Genomic DNA, 18,026 nt, shown 5'->3' on the forward strand with positions numbered 1-18,026 from the left:
GCCTTGGGTAGCCCTGCATAGAACGAGTAGCAGTAATCAAATCTGCAGGTGACCGTTGCATGGATCACTGTGGCTGGGTCGGACTGGGAAAGAGAGGGGGCCAGCAGCCTCGCAGGGTGCAGAGGGTGAAATGCCAGGTGGGCTCCGTTTCTGATCTGGGCCTCCATAGACAGGGAGGCACCCAGGATCACTCCAAGACTCTTGATGTGGGTGCAGGTGTTAGTTGTGCACCATCAGGAGTCGGGAGTCGGCCACATCTATCTGGGCCACCCCGACCCAGCCACGGAACCTCCATCTTGGATGGATTCAGTTTCTGCTGGCTCTGTTGCAACCATTCAACTACAGCCTCCAAGCCCCTGGCCAAACTATCAGGGGCGGTATGTGGCCGGGCACCCCTCAGCTGATACAGATGGCCATGCTGGCAGGGGCTGATGGGAATTGTAGTCCATGAGCATTTGGAGGACCAGTGCGCCCCTGCACTGCAGTCAAGCCTGCTCCTTGTTATATTTTATCTATTGAACTTGAAAAGAATTGTCGCCTTCAAAGCTGGGCTTCTCTTTCATTTCTCTTTCGAGGACCAAGATGAGAAAAGAATCAAGATGGAAAGCAAAGATGGGTGAGTGCATCTCGCAATGGTTTGTCCTCTTTCCTCTGCCCCACCTTCCTAGTGCACGTGCTGGTAGTTTGTCACAGGGCTCCAAACATTTCTCAACAGGATGCCTTAAGAAAAACGGGTGACAGACTGCTGGAATCAGGCTATACCAGCCAGCGCCAGGCTCAGGGTGGCTTACACACACGACTTAAAATACATCAAAGCCCTTTCCTCTAAAGCAGTGGTTCTCAACCTGTGGGTCGTGACCCCTTTGGGGGTCGAACGACCCTTTCACAGGGGTCGCCTAAGACCATTGGAAAACACATATTTCCAATGGTCTTAGGAACCGAGACACCGCTCCTCTATGGTTGGGGGTCACCACAACATGAGGAACTGTATTAAAGGGTCGTGGCATTGGGAAGGTTGAGAACCAGTGCTCTAAAGGCCTAATGGGCAGTCGATTCAGGACAAACAAAAGGAAATGCTTCTTTACACAGCGAGAAATGAAAATGTGGGATGTAGTGACGGCCATAGGCATAGATGGCTTTAAAAGAGGATTAAGTCGATTCATGCTAGCCATGTTGACTAAAGAGAGCCTCCATGTTCAGGGGCAGTCAACCTCTGAACCCCAGTGCCAGGAAGCAATGTCAGGGGAATGCCTCAGCCTCTATGCCTTGTCATTGGCCACTGTGTTAGATAAGATGCTGGACTTAGATAGACTTTGACATTTTGCCCGAAAACATATTTGTGTCCTTTATTATACCATATTATGCCAAGATGGAGCGTACTAGCCTTGTAGTGGTGGAAGCAGCAGAAAGGGGGCCGTGAAATGGTCAGAATCTGGTTCTTTGGGCAGCGTGCCTCCTTCATGATAAAAGTTGGGTTTTTTTAAGCCATCAGAAAGTGTGGCAGACACTGGCATCGAACTGCTTCATTGGTCTTTCACCATCTCTCTTTTTGGACATGCTATGTGGTTATCTGTGACTGCAACCTGTCTGTCTTGCGTGTTTCTGCCCAGGTCTGAAGTCATGGAAGAAGCTAATCAGGTTAAAATTATAACACCTGTTAAAGTAAGTAGGACTTTTTCTTGGCCTTTCCTTTTTTTTTTAGTCTGTTTAGGCAGTGGTGGCGAACCTTTGGCACTCCAGATGTTATGGACTACAGTTCCCATCAGCCCCTGCCAGCATGGCCAATTGGCCATGATGGGAATTGTAGTCCATAACATCTGGAGTGCCAAAGGTTCGCCACCACGGGGTTAGAGCAACGGAATCTGGCCCATTGTATTCCCAGCTGCGTGCTGTCTGTGCAAGGCAAACTCTTTTCCAAACCCCTCTCGGAAGGGCCGTGGCTCAGCAGAAGAGCATCTGCTTGGCATGCGGAAGTCCCCGTGTTCAATCCTTGCCCTCTCCAGTTGAAAGGACCGGACATTTGGTGGTGTGAAAGGCCTCAGCCTGGGATCCTGGACAGCTGCTGCCAGCCTGAGTTAGGCCATACTGCCTTTGGTGGACCAAGACTCTGACTCAGTTTGACAGCTTCGTATGTTCATATTCACATTCTGGTTTCAGAATTCAGATGCGGCAGCGGCCAGTTTGTTCATTACCTGGATGTCCAAAGGCGGGAAACTCAGATCCAGCCCGTCTCGGTGGCCCGGGGCCTCGGGGTTTGGTCTTTAAAAAGGCACCTGGTTATGGCAGCCCTTGCAAGGGTGGCTTGGATTTGAAAGACGCCTGAGCAGCTTGTATCTGGGCACCGCTGTGTATCTGGGAGCAGCAGTGGCGTAGGAGGTTAAGAGCTCATGTATCTAATCTGGAGGAACCGGGTTTGATTCCCAGCTCTGCCGCCTGGGCTGTGGAGGCTTCTCTGGGGAATTCAGATTAGCCTGTGCACTCCCACACACGCCAGCTGGGTGACCTGGGGCTAGTCACAGCTTCTCGGAGCTCTCTCAGCCCCACCCACCTCACAGGGTGTTTGTTGTGAGGGGGGAAGGGCAAGGAGATTGTCAGCCCCGTTGAGTCTCCTGCAGGAGAGAAAGGGGGGATATAAATCCAAACGCTTCTTCTTCCTCCTCTTCTTAACATTAGGACTGTCGTTTTACTAAAGATTGAGTGGCTTATTTTTAAATATGTATATATGCTACCTCTCCAGAGATCTGTTCAAGGTAGTTCAGAAAATATTGTGTGTGTAAGGAATTCCATAGAGCAGAAATAAAAGGCTTTGTTGGTTGAAAGACCGTTTATTCAGACATCTTAGAAAGCTCACGTACACGATGTGGCAGGAATGAAGTCTCCCGCCAGAACCACAGGTTATAACCTTCTCCGTCCCATCCCCCTCCCGGTTTCCCCCGTCCCATTCTCATGGGAACGGCATTCTCATCTCTCTCTGTGAGATAAGGCCTCTACCAGAGTAATCGCTGCCGATTCTGGCCCATCGCCCGAGCCCTGGAATCCAGTCAAGGCCAAGCGGCTGTGCTGAGAATCAACACCATTGAAACCTTTACAGTGTGTGTGAATGTGTATGTGTGTGTATATATATACACATATACCCCTTCCTTCCCACTCACCCAGGGTGGGTCGGCCAAAACTGGATGATGAGCACCCTTCTCCCTCTCCTCCCTCCACCTCCTTACCCTTCTTCCCCCCCCCCCCGGCCCCCAAGGTGGGTGGGCCCAGGGACGGAGCAAGGGGGAAAGCACCTGGGGCACTGGTGTGTCCTCTGCCACGCCCACGCCCTGGAACACCCCTGCCACGCCCACGGAATGCTCTTGCCACGCCCCCGATGTGTCACACACACACACACACACACACCCCTTGGAGCTACGCCTCTGGGTGGCCCACAACCAGATGCTCACAAATCTCCTGGGGAAAGGATAGGGAGGGGGGAAAGGGCCCGCCATCTGATTGAGACCCACCCACCCTGGGGGGAAAGGGAAGGGGAAAGGGCCCGTCATGTGATTGTGGTCCACACACCCTGGGGGGAGGGAGGGGGGAAAGTGCCCCTCATCCGGTCGTGGCCCACCCACCCTTGATGGAGAATGGAGGTGTATGTGTGTGTGAGTGTATTGTATTTATATACGTGCGCGCGTGTGTGCGTGTGTATCAATATTAAAATGAGCTGTGTGTCCTAACAAGCCACAATGGTACCTTTGTACCATTGGAGCAGCAGTGGCGTAGGAGGTTAAGAGCTCATGTATCTAATCTGGAGGAACCGGGTTTGATTCCCAGCTCTGCCGCCTGAGCTGTGGAGGCTTATCTGGGGAATTCAGATTAGCCTGTGCACTCCCACACACGCCAGCTGGGTGACCTTGGGCTAGTCACAGCTTCTCGGAGCTCTCCCAGCCCCACCTACCTCACAGGGGTGTTTGTTGTGAGGGGGGAAGAGCAAGGAGATTGTAAGCCCCTTTGAGTCTCCTGCAGGAGAGAAAGGGGGGATATAAATCCAAACTCTTCTTCTTCTTCTTTCATGGAGTTTGGAGTTTAATTTAGCCCTTCTTCCAAGGCGTTTGGATGCATCTGAGCGGGCAGATAGTCATCTGTCGTTTCTGGCGATTCTCTTAAGTCATATCCTGTCTACGGAAGTAGAGGGGCACTCCAGCTATACAGTCGGAGGCTGCACCTGGTTAGCTCTTTACACTATTAACCACTTTCAGGCATTAAATGGGTGTTGCTGGTTTAAGAGCTGGTGCGGTGCAGTGGTTAACAGTGTCAGACTAGGATTTGGGGGACTCACGTTTGAATCCCTGCTCTGCCATCAAAGCTTACTAAGTGACCTTGGCCTGTTACTCTCTCAGCCTAACCTACCTGGATCCAAGACCATGCCTGTAACTTGGGACTGTACATAGCATCAGAGGTCTCTATCTTGGCACGGTGGGCACAACAAGGAGAATGACATGAGTTGCTTTGGGACCCAAAGTAAAAATTTTTTTTTAAATCTGATTTCACCCTCTACACTATGATGTGTTGATCTTGTGGAATTCTTTTAAAGTCGGGGGGGGGGGGTGTCTCTTTATTGAGTTCCTGCATATCTAATTAAAATTTCCTGCAAGACAGCATGGTGCAAAATTTAGCATGCTAGAGTACCACAGAATAACAACTACAGGTTTCCTGGCTCATCAAAGGTTTTTGGTACGATGAGCCATAGTGGACAAATGGCATTGATGACCTGTCCTCTTGTGCCTTGCCCTCCTAGACCACGCCCCCCAAGTGTGCGGACTGCAGGCAGTACCTAGATGATCCCGACCTCAAGTTCTTCCAGGGGGATCCTGATGACGCAGTAAGTATCCCACTAAAGACGCATCACGGGGGCAAGAATCCTGCCTTTGCCTGTTCGGTCTCAGAAGCCAAACCGCAACACTCTCTCTTCCCAGCTGGATGAGCCGGAGATGCTGACAGACGAGCGCTTGTCCATCTTTGATGCCAACGAAGATGGATTTGAGAGCTACGACGACCTGCCCCAGCACAAAGTGACTTCCTTCAGGTGAGCTGACTTTCTGCAAGGCCAGGGGGCGGAGAGGGGCAGTCTTTTTGACCCATCAGGCCCCTTTGTAATACTGGCACAGTGTGGTAGGCGCAGCCACAAAATGGCTGCTGCAAGAGGTGGAACCAGCTGCAAAATGCTTGTCCTCACTTACCTTTAGTTGCACAATGAAGGAGATCCTTGTGCCAAAGCAGCATTTTTTAAAAAATCTGCACAGCTAATCAGATCTCCAGCAGCTCCTCCGAAACCTTGCCGGGTGAAAGCCCCACCTGGCCATGGCCAGTTTCTAAAAACACTTGGTGGAAAAGGTGTTGACAGGTGTCAGGGTACCCACGGGAGGGTACCCCTTCCCCTCCCCTCCCTTGCATGCCACACCTCCCTCCTTCCCTCCCCTCCCTTGCATGCCACCCTCATTCCCTCCCCTCCCTCACTCCCTTTCTCTTGCATGCCACCCCTCCCTTCCCTCTCCCTCTGCTAGGGTGGGTGGGCCATGTCCAGATGCCGAGCCCCCTTCCCCTCCCTCCCTTCCCTTGCATGCCACACCTCCTCCCTCCCCTCCCTTGCATGCCGCCCTCACTCCCTCCCCTCCCTTGCATGCCGCCCTCACTCCCTCCCCTCCCTCCCTTTCCCTTGCATGCCACCCCTCCCTTCCCTCTCCCTCTGCTAGGGTGGGTAGGCCATGTCCAGATGCTGGCCCCCTTCCCCTCCCTCCCCTCCCTTGCAAGCCATACCTCCCTCCCTCCCCTCCCTTGCATGCCACCCTCACTCCCTCCCTTCCCTCACTCCCTTTCCCTTGCATGCCACCCCTCCCTTCCCTCTCCCTCCGCTAGGGTGGGTGGGTGGGCTATGTCCAGATGCCAGGCCCCCTTCCCCTCCCTCCCCTGCCATAAGGCATTAGTGATCAGGCAGCAGGTTGGGTTTCCCTGGAGGCAATTGCGGATGCTTAAAAACTGCATGTGAGACCGTGCTGGCAGAGGGGGGGGTGCCTTTTTCTCCCAGGCTGCCAAGTAAGGACTCTGCAGTCAGTGGTGGAAGGAGCTGTTCAGTCCTGTTCTTAGGGGATGGCACTTAAAGCCGATCAGAATGTGGGGAGATCTGGGTGGGGGCAGACGGACCAAGAGGGGGGAGCATCTTTGCTCAAAGAAACCCTTAAATAGCCATTTGTTTCTGATCTCTAATTTTGTGAAAATCCACACATAGCTAGATGGCATGTACCGGTTTGGTGTGAGATTCTGGAAAAACAATGTTTGAAAGTGACCAGGGGGCCAGGGCATCAGATGGCGAGGGAAAGTCAACTGTGCGAGCATGGCTTGGATCCAGCAGAGTTTTTTCCTGATGAAATGCCGCTTCCTAAATTCCTGCCACCCCCAGTCCAAAATGCCTCTTGAGCTTTTGTTCCTGGGGGTCAGGAGCAACCTTTGAGTTGCATAGGATGTGGGGAAATTAAGAAAACCCTCTACCCCCAGGAGCATTTGGCTAGATCCAAGACCATGCCTGTAACTTGGGGCTGCAGGTACCATCAGAGCCGGTCTATCCACCAGAGGTCTCCATCTTTTGTGACCCTGCAGGCACATTTGGAATTCTGACATGGCACGGTGGGCACAGCAAGAAAATGACTGTGCAAAATGGCTGCTGCAGGAGGCGGAGCCAGCCACAAAATGATTGCCACGCCTTAGCTTCAGTAGCACAGTGTTGATCCTTGTGCTGAGCAGGTGCTGCCAAAGCAACTTTTTAAAAGGTCTGCACAGCCAATGAGAAGCCTTGCTGGGCAAAAGGCCTGCATGGCCCCATCCTCTTCCTAAAAACATTTGGTGGATGCCAGAAAAGGTGCTGGTAGATACCATGACACCCACCGCCCCCCCCCCTTTGGGGACTCCTGCACTAGACAAAGCTGAGCAATCATAAAGAAATGAAAAACTAGAATTCCCAATGAATGCCAAGAAGAGAGACCTGCTTTCTCATACTGTTTGTTTTAGATGGGTTTTTTTGGCACCTATAGAACGACCGGCTTGCAGCTTCTGTTAAAAGCTTGACTGAATTTGACTGTCTTTGGTGTTGAAGTCTAGCTTCTTCCTGACCACTATTGTCACTTGCACTTGGGTTTTTCTGCTTAATATACATGTCAGGACTACAATTCCCAGCCATCACCAGCTCCTGCCTTTTTGCGTTAGAGCGGGGAAACCGAGCTGGGGAGCTATGGCAAAATGAAACTACATAGCTCCGTCAGAACCAATGAGAGACCAGGAACTGGGGGGAGAGGAAAAGCTGATTGGCTGCGGTCTGTTTTTTTGTAAATAGAATAAATACTGGAACTGAGGACAAGAACCCGCAGTTCCAGCACCCTGTAGCTAGGGCAACCCAAATCAATAAAGTTCTTTTTACCTTTTGGTCTGAGTGGTGTTCAGCCTTACAATACATGCTGCATTTGCATTCATTGTGAGTTCTGGTTTTTTATTCCACTTTATGGTTTCACACTTTGAAGAACTCGCCTTTGGTGTTTGCAAACCTGAGCAATCACCTAGAGCAGGGGTCTGCAACCTGCGGCTCTCCAGATGTTCATGGACTACAGTTCCCATCAGCATGGCCAGTTGGCCATGCTGGCAGGGGCTGATGGGATTTGAAGTCCATTAACATCTGGAGAGCCGCAGGTTGCACACCCCTGACCTAGAGCATCAGAGCTGGGAAAGGATGTGAGGACTGCAGGCAACCCTGGGAGAATGGGAGGCAACCAGCATTCCTCTTATACTTACCTGTTCAGAAATAAGTCCCACTCTGGTTCCTCCCATGCTCAGGTTTACAACTCTTGGAATGAGCCAGCTGCTGATACATGATGTTTGCATATGTACGTTGAATAGGGGAGCACCAGAGTCAAAGATCACCGAAGGGGCAAAAACCCCAAGTGCTGGTCCTGAGCAGCACCTTTGCAGTGTACAGAATCATGGTGGTCACCGTTACCCGTTGTGTCCTGGAGCTAAGGCGACCATCGGGCAGCTGTTCCCAGACACCTCAACGGTCTCTTTCTCCAAACAGTGTTTATGATCGCAAAGGTCACCTGTGCCCATTCGATACTGGCCTCATCGAACGGAATATCGAACTCTACTTCAGCGGCACAGTGAAGCCCATTTATGATGATAATCCCTGCCTGGATGGTGAGTGTGGCCATTCTTAAGGGTCCCCCGTTGTCAGGGAGTGTCTTCCAAGAAATATGAATCTCAGGGCTGCAGCTGTTAGTCTTCTGGGGGATCTTAGAACTGCATCGCCCATTGGTTGAATGAACTGGCACTGGTCCCAAAACGGATCCTTGGGGGACACCACTCCCTACATCTCTCCATTTACGTTGTTCTCATCCTGCTGCTTTTATTCAGGCGGTGTCCGGGCTAAGAAGATGGGCCCCATCAATGCCTGGTGGATTACCGGTTTCGATGGAGGAGAGAAGGCTTTGATTGGCTTCACCACAGGTAAGACCACGAGAGCATGTCGGAGGACTGATTTACCTTTACCTGGAGGGGCAGTTAACAGAGTCTCCGGATCCCTTCTGCATCAAGCAGAAGAAAACATCAGTCCTCTCAAATGCACGGCATCACTATTTCATGCTCCCTTGAGGTGTGTTATTCTGGGAATATACACAAATTATTTTCAGTTCTGAACCCATCCAAATTATTCCTTCATAAGTAAAAACTTTGTGGGAACTGATCTGAAGAGAGTGGATACGGGGATTTTTAAAAAGTTTCCCTTTTATAATACTAGTACAGGGTCCCCAACAAGGGACCCATGGGCATCAGGGTGCCTGTCAGTATCTATTGGATTATGGTCCACAAAAGGCCTTGGATGTATTTCAGTCTTTTCTAAGATTGTAAGCAAAGTTTTAGAAATCCAACACATACCTGTTCTTGGATAAGACTGATGCCCAGCTAAGTAAAAGATATAATCTCTTAAATTGGTTTCTGATTGATGTTGAATAGCTTCTTCCTCTACATTTAGGTTTACTCCCCCCCCCCCCACATTTCCAAGGTACAGTCATTATCTTATATTTTTCCTTCTTCGTGCAGTTAATGCACTTTTTCCATATCCCAGTGCACTATTTTTTTTATATAGCACCACAGTAATTAATTTTTAAAAACAGGGAAACAAAAGGGAGAGAAAGAAGAGAAAAACAATTCCTTGGAATGGTGACCCTTTAAAATTTTACTCACAGATACCCGCCGATCTTGATGTTTTCTCGAAATGGCAGATCCTTTCTTAGGGTTTGTCAGTACACCTATCCAATCAGGCTCTCCAGTAAACTGGGGAGGCCAAGGGGCCAATCGAAAAAGAAAACCCTCCTGGCCAGCTATATCATCCCTTGGCAAAGTATGGGAGGGGAGCTGCACCAGCTCAAGCCCTGTCAGGTCACCATGATCCCAAAAGTCTCCAAAAATCACTACTCTTGCACCCTGTACTTGGGCTTCCTCTGTGTATTTGGCTTGGACTCCTGTAGCAGCCATTTTATGGTTGCTGCCACCCCCTTGTGACAGAATTCCAAAGGTGCTTACAGGCTTTAAAAGGTTGAAAACCCCACCCTAGAACAGTGGTGGTGAACCTATGGCACGGGTGCCAGAGGTGGCACTCAGAGCCCTCTCTGTGGGCACGCGTGCACAGAGTTCGTCATGTGATAATAGTGTAATTATTTCAGGGAGATTATTAGCATTAAACCTAAGATCTAGTTTGGGGGAAGCAGTGTAGGTAACCCTGTTAAGCGCTGTTAAACCCCACTGATTTTCATGCGAAGAACAAAAGCATGATCCTTTACCTGGGAGTAAGCTCGGTTGCTGGCAATGGGGCTTGCTTCTGAGTAAACCCTCCTAGGGTCGTGATTCACCCGTTCGAAGCGTTGCACAGTTGCTTCAAAGCAAAGCCACCGACTACCACCAAGCTTACTCCCGAGTAACGCACGCCTTGGAGCCAACCGTTTTTTCTATACTAAAACCTCAGTATTCAGGTTAAACTGCCATGTTGGCACTTTGCGATAAATAAGTGGGTTTTGGGTTGCAGTTTGGGCACTCGGTCTCGAAAAGGTTCGCCATCACTGCCCTAGAACATCAGACTTAGGAAGACTTAGTAGCACTTCTTCACACATCTCCCAAGGTAGTTTCTACGTTCCTAGGTGGTGAATTTGTTGCATGTCAGTTCAAGGCTGGTTGTGTGTTTGGAGCCCGGGCTGTTCATTAGTCCCGCCCCCCCCTTCGTTGCGTTCCAGCTTTTGCGGATTACATCCTGATGGAGTCGAGCGAGGAGTATGCCCCCATCTTCGCGCTGATGCAGGAGAAAATCTACATGAGCAAGATCGTGGTGGAGTTCCTCCAGAACAATCCCGACGTCAGTTATGAGGATTTGCTGAACAAGATCGAGGTCAGTCTGGCTGGGGAGAAGCGATTTGAATTTTCGTTCCCGAGCTGACCGAAGCAATAGGAAGCCCGCCTTAGCCAGACTGCCGAGCGCTCTCCTTCAAACACAGCGTTGCTGGCAGTCAAAGCACAGACAATCTCCCTTTTACATGCTTCCTGTGCAGCTGTGTCTCCCAAGGTGCATGCTTAAATCTGTGCAGCAGGGGGACCCAGGGTGGTGCCCACAGGCACCATGCCACCAACTGACACCTTTCCTGGCACCTGCAAGTGTTTTGGGGAAGTGGGTGGGGCCAGGCAGGTTATTTGCCCAGCAAGGCTTCTGATTGACCGCGTAGATTTTTTTTAATGTTTGGGTAACAGCCTGCCACAGACCGTGTGACTGAAGGCCAGTTGTGGCAGCCACTTTGTGGCTGACTCCATGTCCTGTGGCAGCCGTTTTGCGGCTGCATCCACCCTGTCACATCAGAATTCCAGAGGTTCCCACGGGCTCAGAAAGGTCAAGGACCCCTGCCGTAGACGGCACACGGCTTTACGTCCTGTCATTCTCTTCAGACAACCGTCCCTCCCGCCGGCCTGAACTTCAACCGCTTCACAGAAGACTCCCTCCTGCGGCACGCTCAATTTGTGGTGGAGCAAGTGGAGAGCTACGACGAGGCCGGAGACAGCGACGAACCCCCCGTCCTCATCACCCCTTGCATGAGAGACCTGATCAAGCTGGCCGGGGTCACTTTGGGGAAAAGGTAGGGCAGCAGATGCCCCGCGGAAAACTGGGTGGACTCTCAAAATGCCCGTCTTGGGGCCCACCAACCGGGGTTTTGTTGCATGTTATGCTAGAAATTTGTTTTCCTTTGAGGGTAAAGCACAGGATTTTATGAATTTTCCCTCTCCGTGGGTGGACAGCTCGAATGGCTGAATGTCCCTCCACACAAAGAGGGCAAGAACCCTGCTCACTGGCATGCTACATGTCTGGATGCAGGAAATGTACTTATATGGAGGAAAGTCAATGTGGAATAGTGGTTAGATTGTTGGACTAGGACAGTGGTGGTGAACCTATGGCACTCCAGATGCTCATGGACTACAATTCCCATCAGCCCCTGCCAGCATGGCCAATTGGGCATGCTGGCAGGGGCGGCTGAGGCTCGAGCCATGTAGTCCATGAGCATCTGGAGTGCCATAGGTTCACCACAACGGGACTAGGATCTGAGAGATCCCAGGACTGAACCCTTCATCCTCCTGTGGAAGATCAATGGGTGACCTGGGCCCAGTTATACACATTCAGCTTAATCTACCTCACAGGGTTGTTGTGAGGATGAAATGAAGAAGGGGGGGGATGATGTAAGTTGCTTTGGGTCCCCACTGGAGAGAACGGCAAGGTGTAAATGAATTTAAAAATGTTTGGAGAAGCATTTGTTGGTGTGAGTCACTGCCCGTGATCTGAAAAGAGGTGGAAAAGCCAAGACGTAGGTTGATGAGCTCCGGAAAAATAAACCCTAAGTCAGGGGTAGGGAACCTTTAACACTCAAAAAGCCATTTGGACCCGTTTTCCATCTGGAAGAAAACACTTGGAGCATAAATGGTACGACATTTAAAATATAGATAACACTGTATATATTGGGTTTTGCCTTTTACTCGCTCATTCTGAAGAGCGCATGGATGCGTCCGCCCTGCTGCCTGCAGAGCCGGGCAGATAGAACCAGTGGCTTAGCCTCGCCGTGACTGGGCAGCCATCGCTCAATGGGAGGCAGGCGGAGGGAAGCCTGCGGCGGTGACCCAACCCATTGCGAGCAGTTAGTCTTCCACCCTGCTGCCACAGAATGAACAGAGATGGGGCTAACTTGGCGGCTGGTGAACGCAGTGCAAGAACAGAAAACCAACATCGGTTTCTCACGAGCCACAGGTTCCCTACCCTGCCCTGAAGTTAGGGTCCAAGAAGGGAATCCCTTAACACTCAAAAGCCAGATATTGGACCCGCCATTTCTCCATGGAAAAAAGAAAAACACTTGGAGTCAAATAATTTTGACATTTAAAAATATAGATAACACTGTATATAGCTGGGTTTTTTAACCTTACTCCGGCCATTCTGGAGAAGCTTGATAGATGCGTCTCACTCTTGCCACCTGCCATGGCAAGGATGGTGGCCAGTGGTTTAGCCTCCCGCCGGGTTGCTGGTGCCGCCCATCCCGCTTCCAATGGGGTGCGGAGGGGAAGCTCGGCGCGCTGCCCAGCCGGCTGCGAGCAGGCGCCCACCCTGCTGGCCTGCAGGGCGGCAAGCATGGGATTAGCAGCTGCCTCTGGAGCCGTGAGTGCAAGGGCAGAAGAGCCACATGCGGCTCACGAGCCACAGGTTCCCTACCCCTGCCCTGAGTTGCTAAAGGTTTCTGTAGGTTGGCTGTGTAGCATCTGAAGAAATTCGTGCCAAAAAGGGCCAACAGGATTTCTCTCATCCACATCAGAAGAGAAAGCAGCTGTCAGTTTGAGTCCAAGAAGGGCTGCTCTTATTTATTTATTTGCCAGATGTGTATCCCGCCATTCTCCCTTCACAAGGGTTACCAAAGCAACTAACAATTAAAAACCTACATGATAAAAAAAATCTCATTTTAAAACTGTTAAAATCGACCCTGCGATACATCGTCGAGCCAGTTTTTACCAGAGTTTTTTAAAATGGCTTAGATGCTTGAAAAACAGGGTTGAAATGCATAACGAAACAAAAATGTTGATTAGGGAGGAGGGGTCATTGAAGGAATATGAAACAAAATAAAGAAGTCTTTGCCTACTGGCGGACGGGGACAACAGACAGGATCCGGTGCGTAGGAGGCTAAGAGCTCGTGTATCTAATCTGGAGGAACCGGGTTTGATTCCCAGCTCTGCCGGGCCTGAGCTGTAAGGAGAGCTTATCCTGGGGGAATTCCAAAGATTAGCCTGTGCACTCCCACACACGCCAGCTGGGTGGACCTTTGGGCTGAGTCACAGCTTCTCGGAGCTCTCTCAGCCCCACCCACCTCACAGGGTGTTTGTTGTGAGGGGGGAAGGGCAAGGAGATTGTCAGCCCCTTTGAGTCTCCTGCAGGAGAGAAAGGGGGGATATAAATCCAAACTCTTCTCGTCTTCTCTGGGGAGGGAGTTCCAGAGCTTTGGCGCCACGACCGAGAAGGCCCCCTGCCACGGTTGCCACCCACCTCATCTCAGAAGGCGGGTCCTCTGAAGCAGGGTCTCCGTATACGACTGCAGCGGTCCAGCAAGTTCATGAGGGATCAGGCGGAGCCCTTCGGTGCTGAGTGTATTCCGCCAGCTCAGCGTTTCCCTTTGTCGTTTCCTCCTCCCAGGCGAGCCGCCAGGAGACAGGCCATCCGGCACCCCACCAAGATCGACAAGGACAAAGGCCCCACCAAAGCCACCACCACTAAGCTGGTCTACTTGATCTTCGACACTTTCTTCTCCGAGCAGATCGAGAAGGACGAGAAGGAGGAGGACAAGGAGAATGCTTCGAAGCGCCGGCGCTGCGGGGTCTGCGAGGTAGAATCAGGCATCCCACATAGAGGCTTCCGACTCTGGTGTTCAGGGACAGAGTTTGAGCATTGTCTGTGGCTTCCCTGCTTCCAATGTTGTTCTCTCCAGCATGTTCTCTTCTTCCTTACCCCTTGCTCAGTTACCACCGTGCTATTAAGATCATAAGAACAAGCCAGCTGGATCAGACTAGAGTCCATCTAGTCCAGCTCTCTGCTACTCGCGGTGGCCCACCAGGTGCCTTTGGGAGCTCACGTGCAGGAGGTGAAAGCAAGGGCCTTCTGTGGCGGTTGCTCCCGAGCACCTGGTCTGCTAAGGCATTTGCAACCTCAGATCAAGGAGGATCAAGATTGGTAGCCATAAATCGACTTCTCCTCTATAAATCTGTCCAAGCCCCTTTTAAAGCTATCCAGGTTAGTGGCCATCACCACCTCCTGGGGCAGCATCTTCCAAACACCAATCACACGTTGCGTGAAGAAGTGTTTCCTTTTATTAGTCCGAATTCTTCCCCCCAGCATTTTCAATGGATGCCCCCTGGTTCTAGTATTGTGAGAAAGAGAGAAAAATTTCTCTCCGTCAACATTTTCTACCCCATGCATAATTTTATAGACTTCAATCATATCCCCCCTCAGACGCCTCCTCTCCAAACTAAAGAGTCCCAAACGTTTGTTTGTGCATTTTGCAAATACACACCTCTCAAAGAAGAGCGTGCAAATTTGGGGTGGGGAGAGGCCTCCTGGATCTGCTGGTCTGCTTGGAACCTGGGCAGCTACGGTCCATCCGCTCGACTCTTAGTTTTTCATTCACGCAGAGACAGATTTTGTACATTCCTCCCGTGGCTGTGTTTGAGTTGGTACCAAGGAGGAAGGAGGCAGTTCTGAGTGGCTGGATTTGTATCTCTCTCCAGTGGGGAAGCAGGAGCATCCAGAAACCTGATGCTGAACACTGGAGTGTTGTGGGGTTTCTGGGCTGTATGGCCGTGTTCTAGTAGCATTTTCTCCTGACGTTTTGCCTGCATTTGTGGCTGGGCACCTTCAGAGGATCATCCCCACAACACTCCAGTGAATCTGACTGTGAAAGCCTTCGACAGTACATGGATGCTGAACGCCCTCCCCTCCTCCTAAAAAAAAGTTGGCGGTGGAGGAAATGTCCCTTTCCAAGTACCTCTCTGCTTTTAAGAGTCTAATTTTCTGCTCGCCACAACTCCCTCCTCTCCCGTCACGTTCCAAACATTTTATAGACATCTGAAACTGTCCCAAACTGGGCAATATGCAGGCTCTTCGGGCATTCCTCGTATCTTCAGAATTTCTATTTCACAAAACCTATTAGATCATCCTTCCTATACAACCATCCCACCCCCAATTTATTCCCAAGATTCCTGCATTGCTCCAAGGAGAACACATGACGTTTCTGCTTATCTTGCCCTTTAACTTCTAGTTTGTGGCGCCTTCTCTTTGCAGTCGAGGGTGTAGGTTGGGTTTTTTTTAATTAAGTAGGCAAAAAAATAAACAAACAGAAAAATTAAACATCGTACAAATATACCTTACCCTAATTGGGTAAGTACCTTAACAAGATTTCAGGTTCAAGAACTAATGAACCATTGCAGCATCTAGTATTGTTATTAAAAGAGGAAAGAAAAGTATTGGATTAAAAGAAAGGCGGGGGGGAGGAAGAATTAAAATTCTCTTTGCAGTTGAAGGTGTCAGTTTCAATACTGATTAGCGTCTGAATGGCCAGTGAGTTCTCATTTTGCACTCCTAAAAGCTCACCAAGTTTCTTTTCTTGCCACACTCACTCCTCCTGACTCTTGTTCCCTTCCGAAGTTCCTCCTCACGTCATCTCCTGTTTCCTTCTCCCCTTCCAGGTTTGCCAGCAGCCCGAGTGTGGCAAATGTAAAGCTTGTCAGGACATGATTAAGTTTGGTGGTAGTGGGAAGTCAAAGCAGGCGTGTTTCCACAGGAGGTAAACGGTTCGAAAATTTTGCTTGTAGAAATCTGTCTTCAAAATGTGGGTCTTTTGGAGGCGGGAGTCGAGAAGGTTTTGAGGGTGTTGCCAGACTGGGAAGATCACCTTTCTCCACTGCAGACAATTTTATTTTATTTATTTATTTTATTTCATCATACTTATAGACTGCCCTCCCACGAAGGGCTCGGGGCGGTGAACCACAATAAAAATACAAATCACAATTTTAAAAATCAAATAGTAAAACCAACTAACATGCATATGCCATTAAAATGAATTTCCTGAAGCTAACATAAAATAAATGGCAGCATGCCCCTTCTCCTCCCTCCCAGCCCTGCGCCCACAGGAGGCCTAGATGGAATTGGGGTGTTGTTATCTTCAACCCGGCTGGCCAAATGCCTGGCGGAACAGGTCTGTCTTGCAGGCCCTGCGGAAACTTTGCAAGTCCCGCAGGCCCCTGGTCTCCTTTGGGAGCCTGTTCCACCAAGTAGGGGCCAGGGCCGTAAAGACCCTGGCTCTCATAGAGGCCAGCCGGATTTCTCTTGGGCCAGAGATCCTGAGCAGGTTCTCCTCCGAGGTGCGGAGGGTTATAGAAGCAAGCCTTTATTGGCATAGACAACAGTAATAAAAAAACGGATTAAAAAGCATATACAATATAGGAAATAAATGTTAGGTCAAAGGAAATCTACTGGCGTTTGGTAATTTCCAGGAAAAAGTCTGCCACTATCATACAGAGAGAAGGATCAGGGTTGTCCAACAAGTAGTGTAATCTAATTAAATCGGGGAGATGGGGTAAATGTAAAGGAGTAAGGTTCACATACTTGGATCTGATTTCCTTGAATCTGAGACAGTGTAGTAATTGGTGGGCCAGAGATTCAACTGAACCGTCATTACATGGGCACAATCTTTTAGCCTTTTCTTCCTTATTAAATCTGCCATGCAACAAGGCAGAAGGCATAACATTAAACCTGGCGAGCATTATGGCTCTCCTTTGAACGGGGTGAGGTGCAGAGGGGCCTGACAGGGCAGTATGGGAAGATGCGGTCCCTCAGATATGGAGGCCTGAGGCCGCTAATGGCCTTAAAGGTAAGCGTATTTTTACATTCTGTTTTAAGGTGTCCCAACCTGGCGGTGAGAGAAGCTGACGAAGACGAGGAGGTGGACGATAACATACCCGAAGTGCCGTCACCCAAAAAGATGCTGCAAGGAAGGAAGAAGAAGCAAAACAAGAGCCGTATCTCCTGGGTGGGCGACCCTGTCAAGGTAAGCTGCTTGTGGAGAGAACAGCAAGCCTTCCGCGAGCTGGGAAAAGACCTGTTTGAGGTTCCCCTGTTGAGGTGGCTGTTCGTGACGCAGACCTCTCTAGAATTCAGTGGCAGAAATGAGAATCTGTAGGAACAAGTGGAGCCGGTGTGCTTCAGGGGCATTTCCAGTGTGCCTCAGGGACACCGTTTACATTCAGCTGTGAATCAGAATCAGCCACATTCAGGTGTCACAGCAAATCTGTTTGAGATGGGCACTATCCCAAGTTGTGGCCATGCATGCGCAGTCCTTTACGGGCCGAGTGCAGGCAGGCCCTTTCTGGTTTGGGAGGCCTTGAATCAAGCCCCAATTTTGCCGTGGCACCTGAATGCAGTCACTTGGACCTTCTGCTGCGACAGAGGGGGGCGTGCATGCATCAACTCTCTTGTGGCACTGGGCTAAAGAGAGCCAGTATGGAGTTGTAGTTAGTGTCAGACTAGGATCCGGAAGAACTGGGTTCGAACCGCCACACTGCCATGGAAACTTGCTTAGTAGACTTTGGGCTAGCCACATGCTCTCAACATAACCTACCTCACTGGATTGTTGTGAGGATTAAATGCAGGAGAGGAGAATTATGTAAGCCGCCTTGGATCCCCATTGAAGAGAAAAGTGATGTATAAATGAAGTAAATAAATCAGGCTTCTGTGTAACATACAAGATTCCCTGGCAGAGAATATGTACAAGAAAGGCTGATGTACCTGTGGAGTTTTGCCCTTCTGAGATCACTCTTGATTCAGACAGTGTTCTTGGAAAGCAGTATTCTACCACTGGAGGCCAAGAGATTGCATCTGCAGACTACGCAAAATGGAA

At 50.2% G+C, this 18,026-nt stretch overlaps 1 protein-coding gene across 1 annotated transcript in view; it reads left to right on the forward strand.

Annotated features, from left to right (window-relative positions):
• The window catches only part of DNMT1 (DNA methyltransferase 1), an 81,723-nt gene that overhangs the window by 19,121 nt on the left and 44,576 nt on the right, over positions 1 to 18,026 (forward strand). Inside the window, exons 7-17 of the mRNA XM_048487463.1 lie at positions 576 to 616; positions 1,611 to 1,662; positions 4,778 to 4,861; positions 4,956 to 5,065; positions 8,096 to 8,214; positions 8,431 to 8,523; positions 10,302 to 10,453; positions 11,002 to 11,189; positions 13,772 to 13,961; positions 15,817 to 15,914; positions 17,030 to 17,177. Coding sequence (XP_048343420.1) covers positions 576 to 616; positions 1,611 to 1,662; positions 4,778 to 4,861; positions 4,956 to 5,065; positions 8,096 to 8,214; positions 8,431 to 8,523; positions 10,302 to 10,453; positions 11,002 to 11,189; positions 13,772 to 13,961; positions 15,817 to 15,914; positions 17,030 to 17,177 — 1,275 coding nt within the window. The remainder of the gene's footprint in view (positions 1 to 575; positions 617 to 1,610; positions 1,663 to 4,777; positions 4,862 to 4,955; positions 5,066 to 8,095; positions 8,215 to 8,430; positions 8,524 to 10,301; positions 10,454 to 11,001; positions 11,190 to 13,771; positions 13,962 to 15,816; positions 15,915 to 17,029; positions 17,178 to 18,026) is intronic.

Source organism: Sphaerodactylus townsendi, linkage group LG03 (assembly GCF_021028975.2).
Source record: "Sphaerodactylus townsendi isolate TG3544 linkage group LG03, MPM_Stown_v2.3, whole genome shotgun sequence".
In the NCBI taxonomy this organism is placed as follows: domain Eukaryota; kingdom Metazoa; phylum Chordata; class Lepidosauria; order Squamata; family Sphaerodactylidae; genus Sphaerodactylus; species Sphaerodactylus townsendi.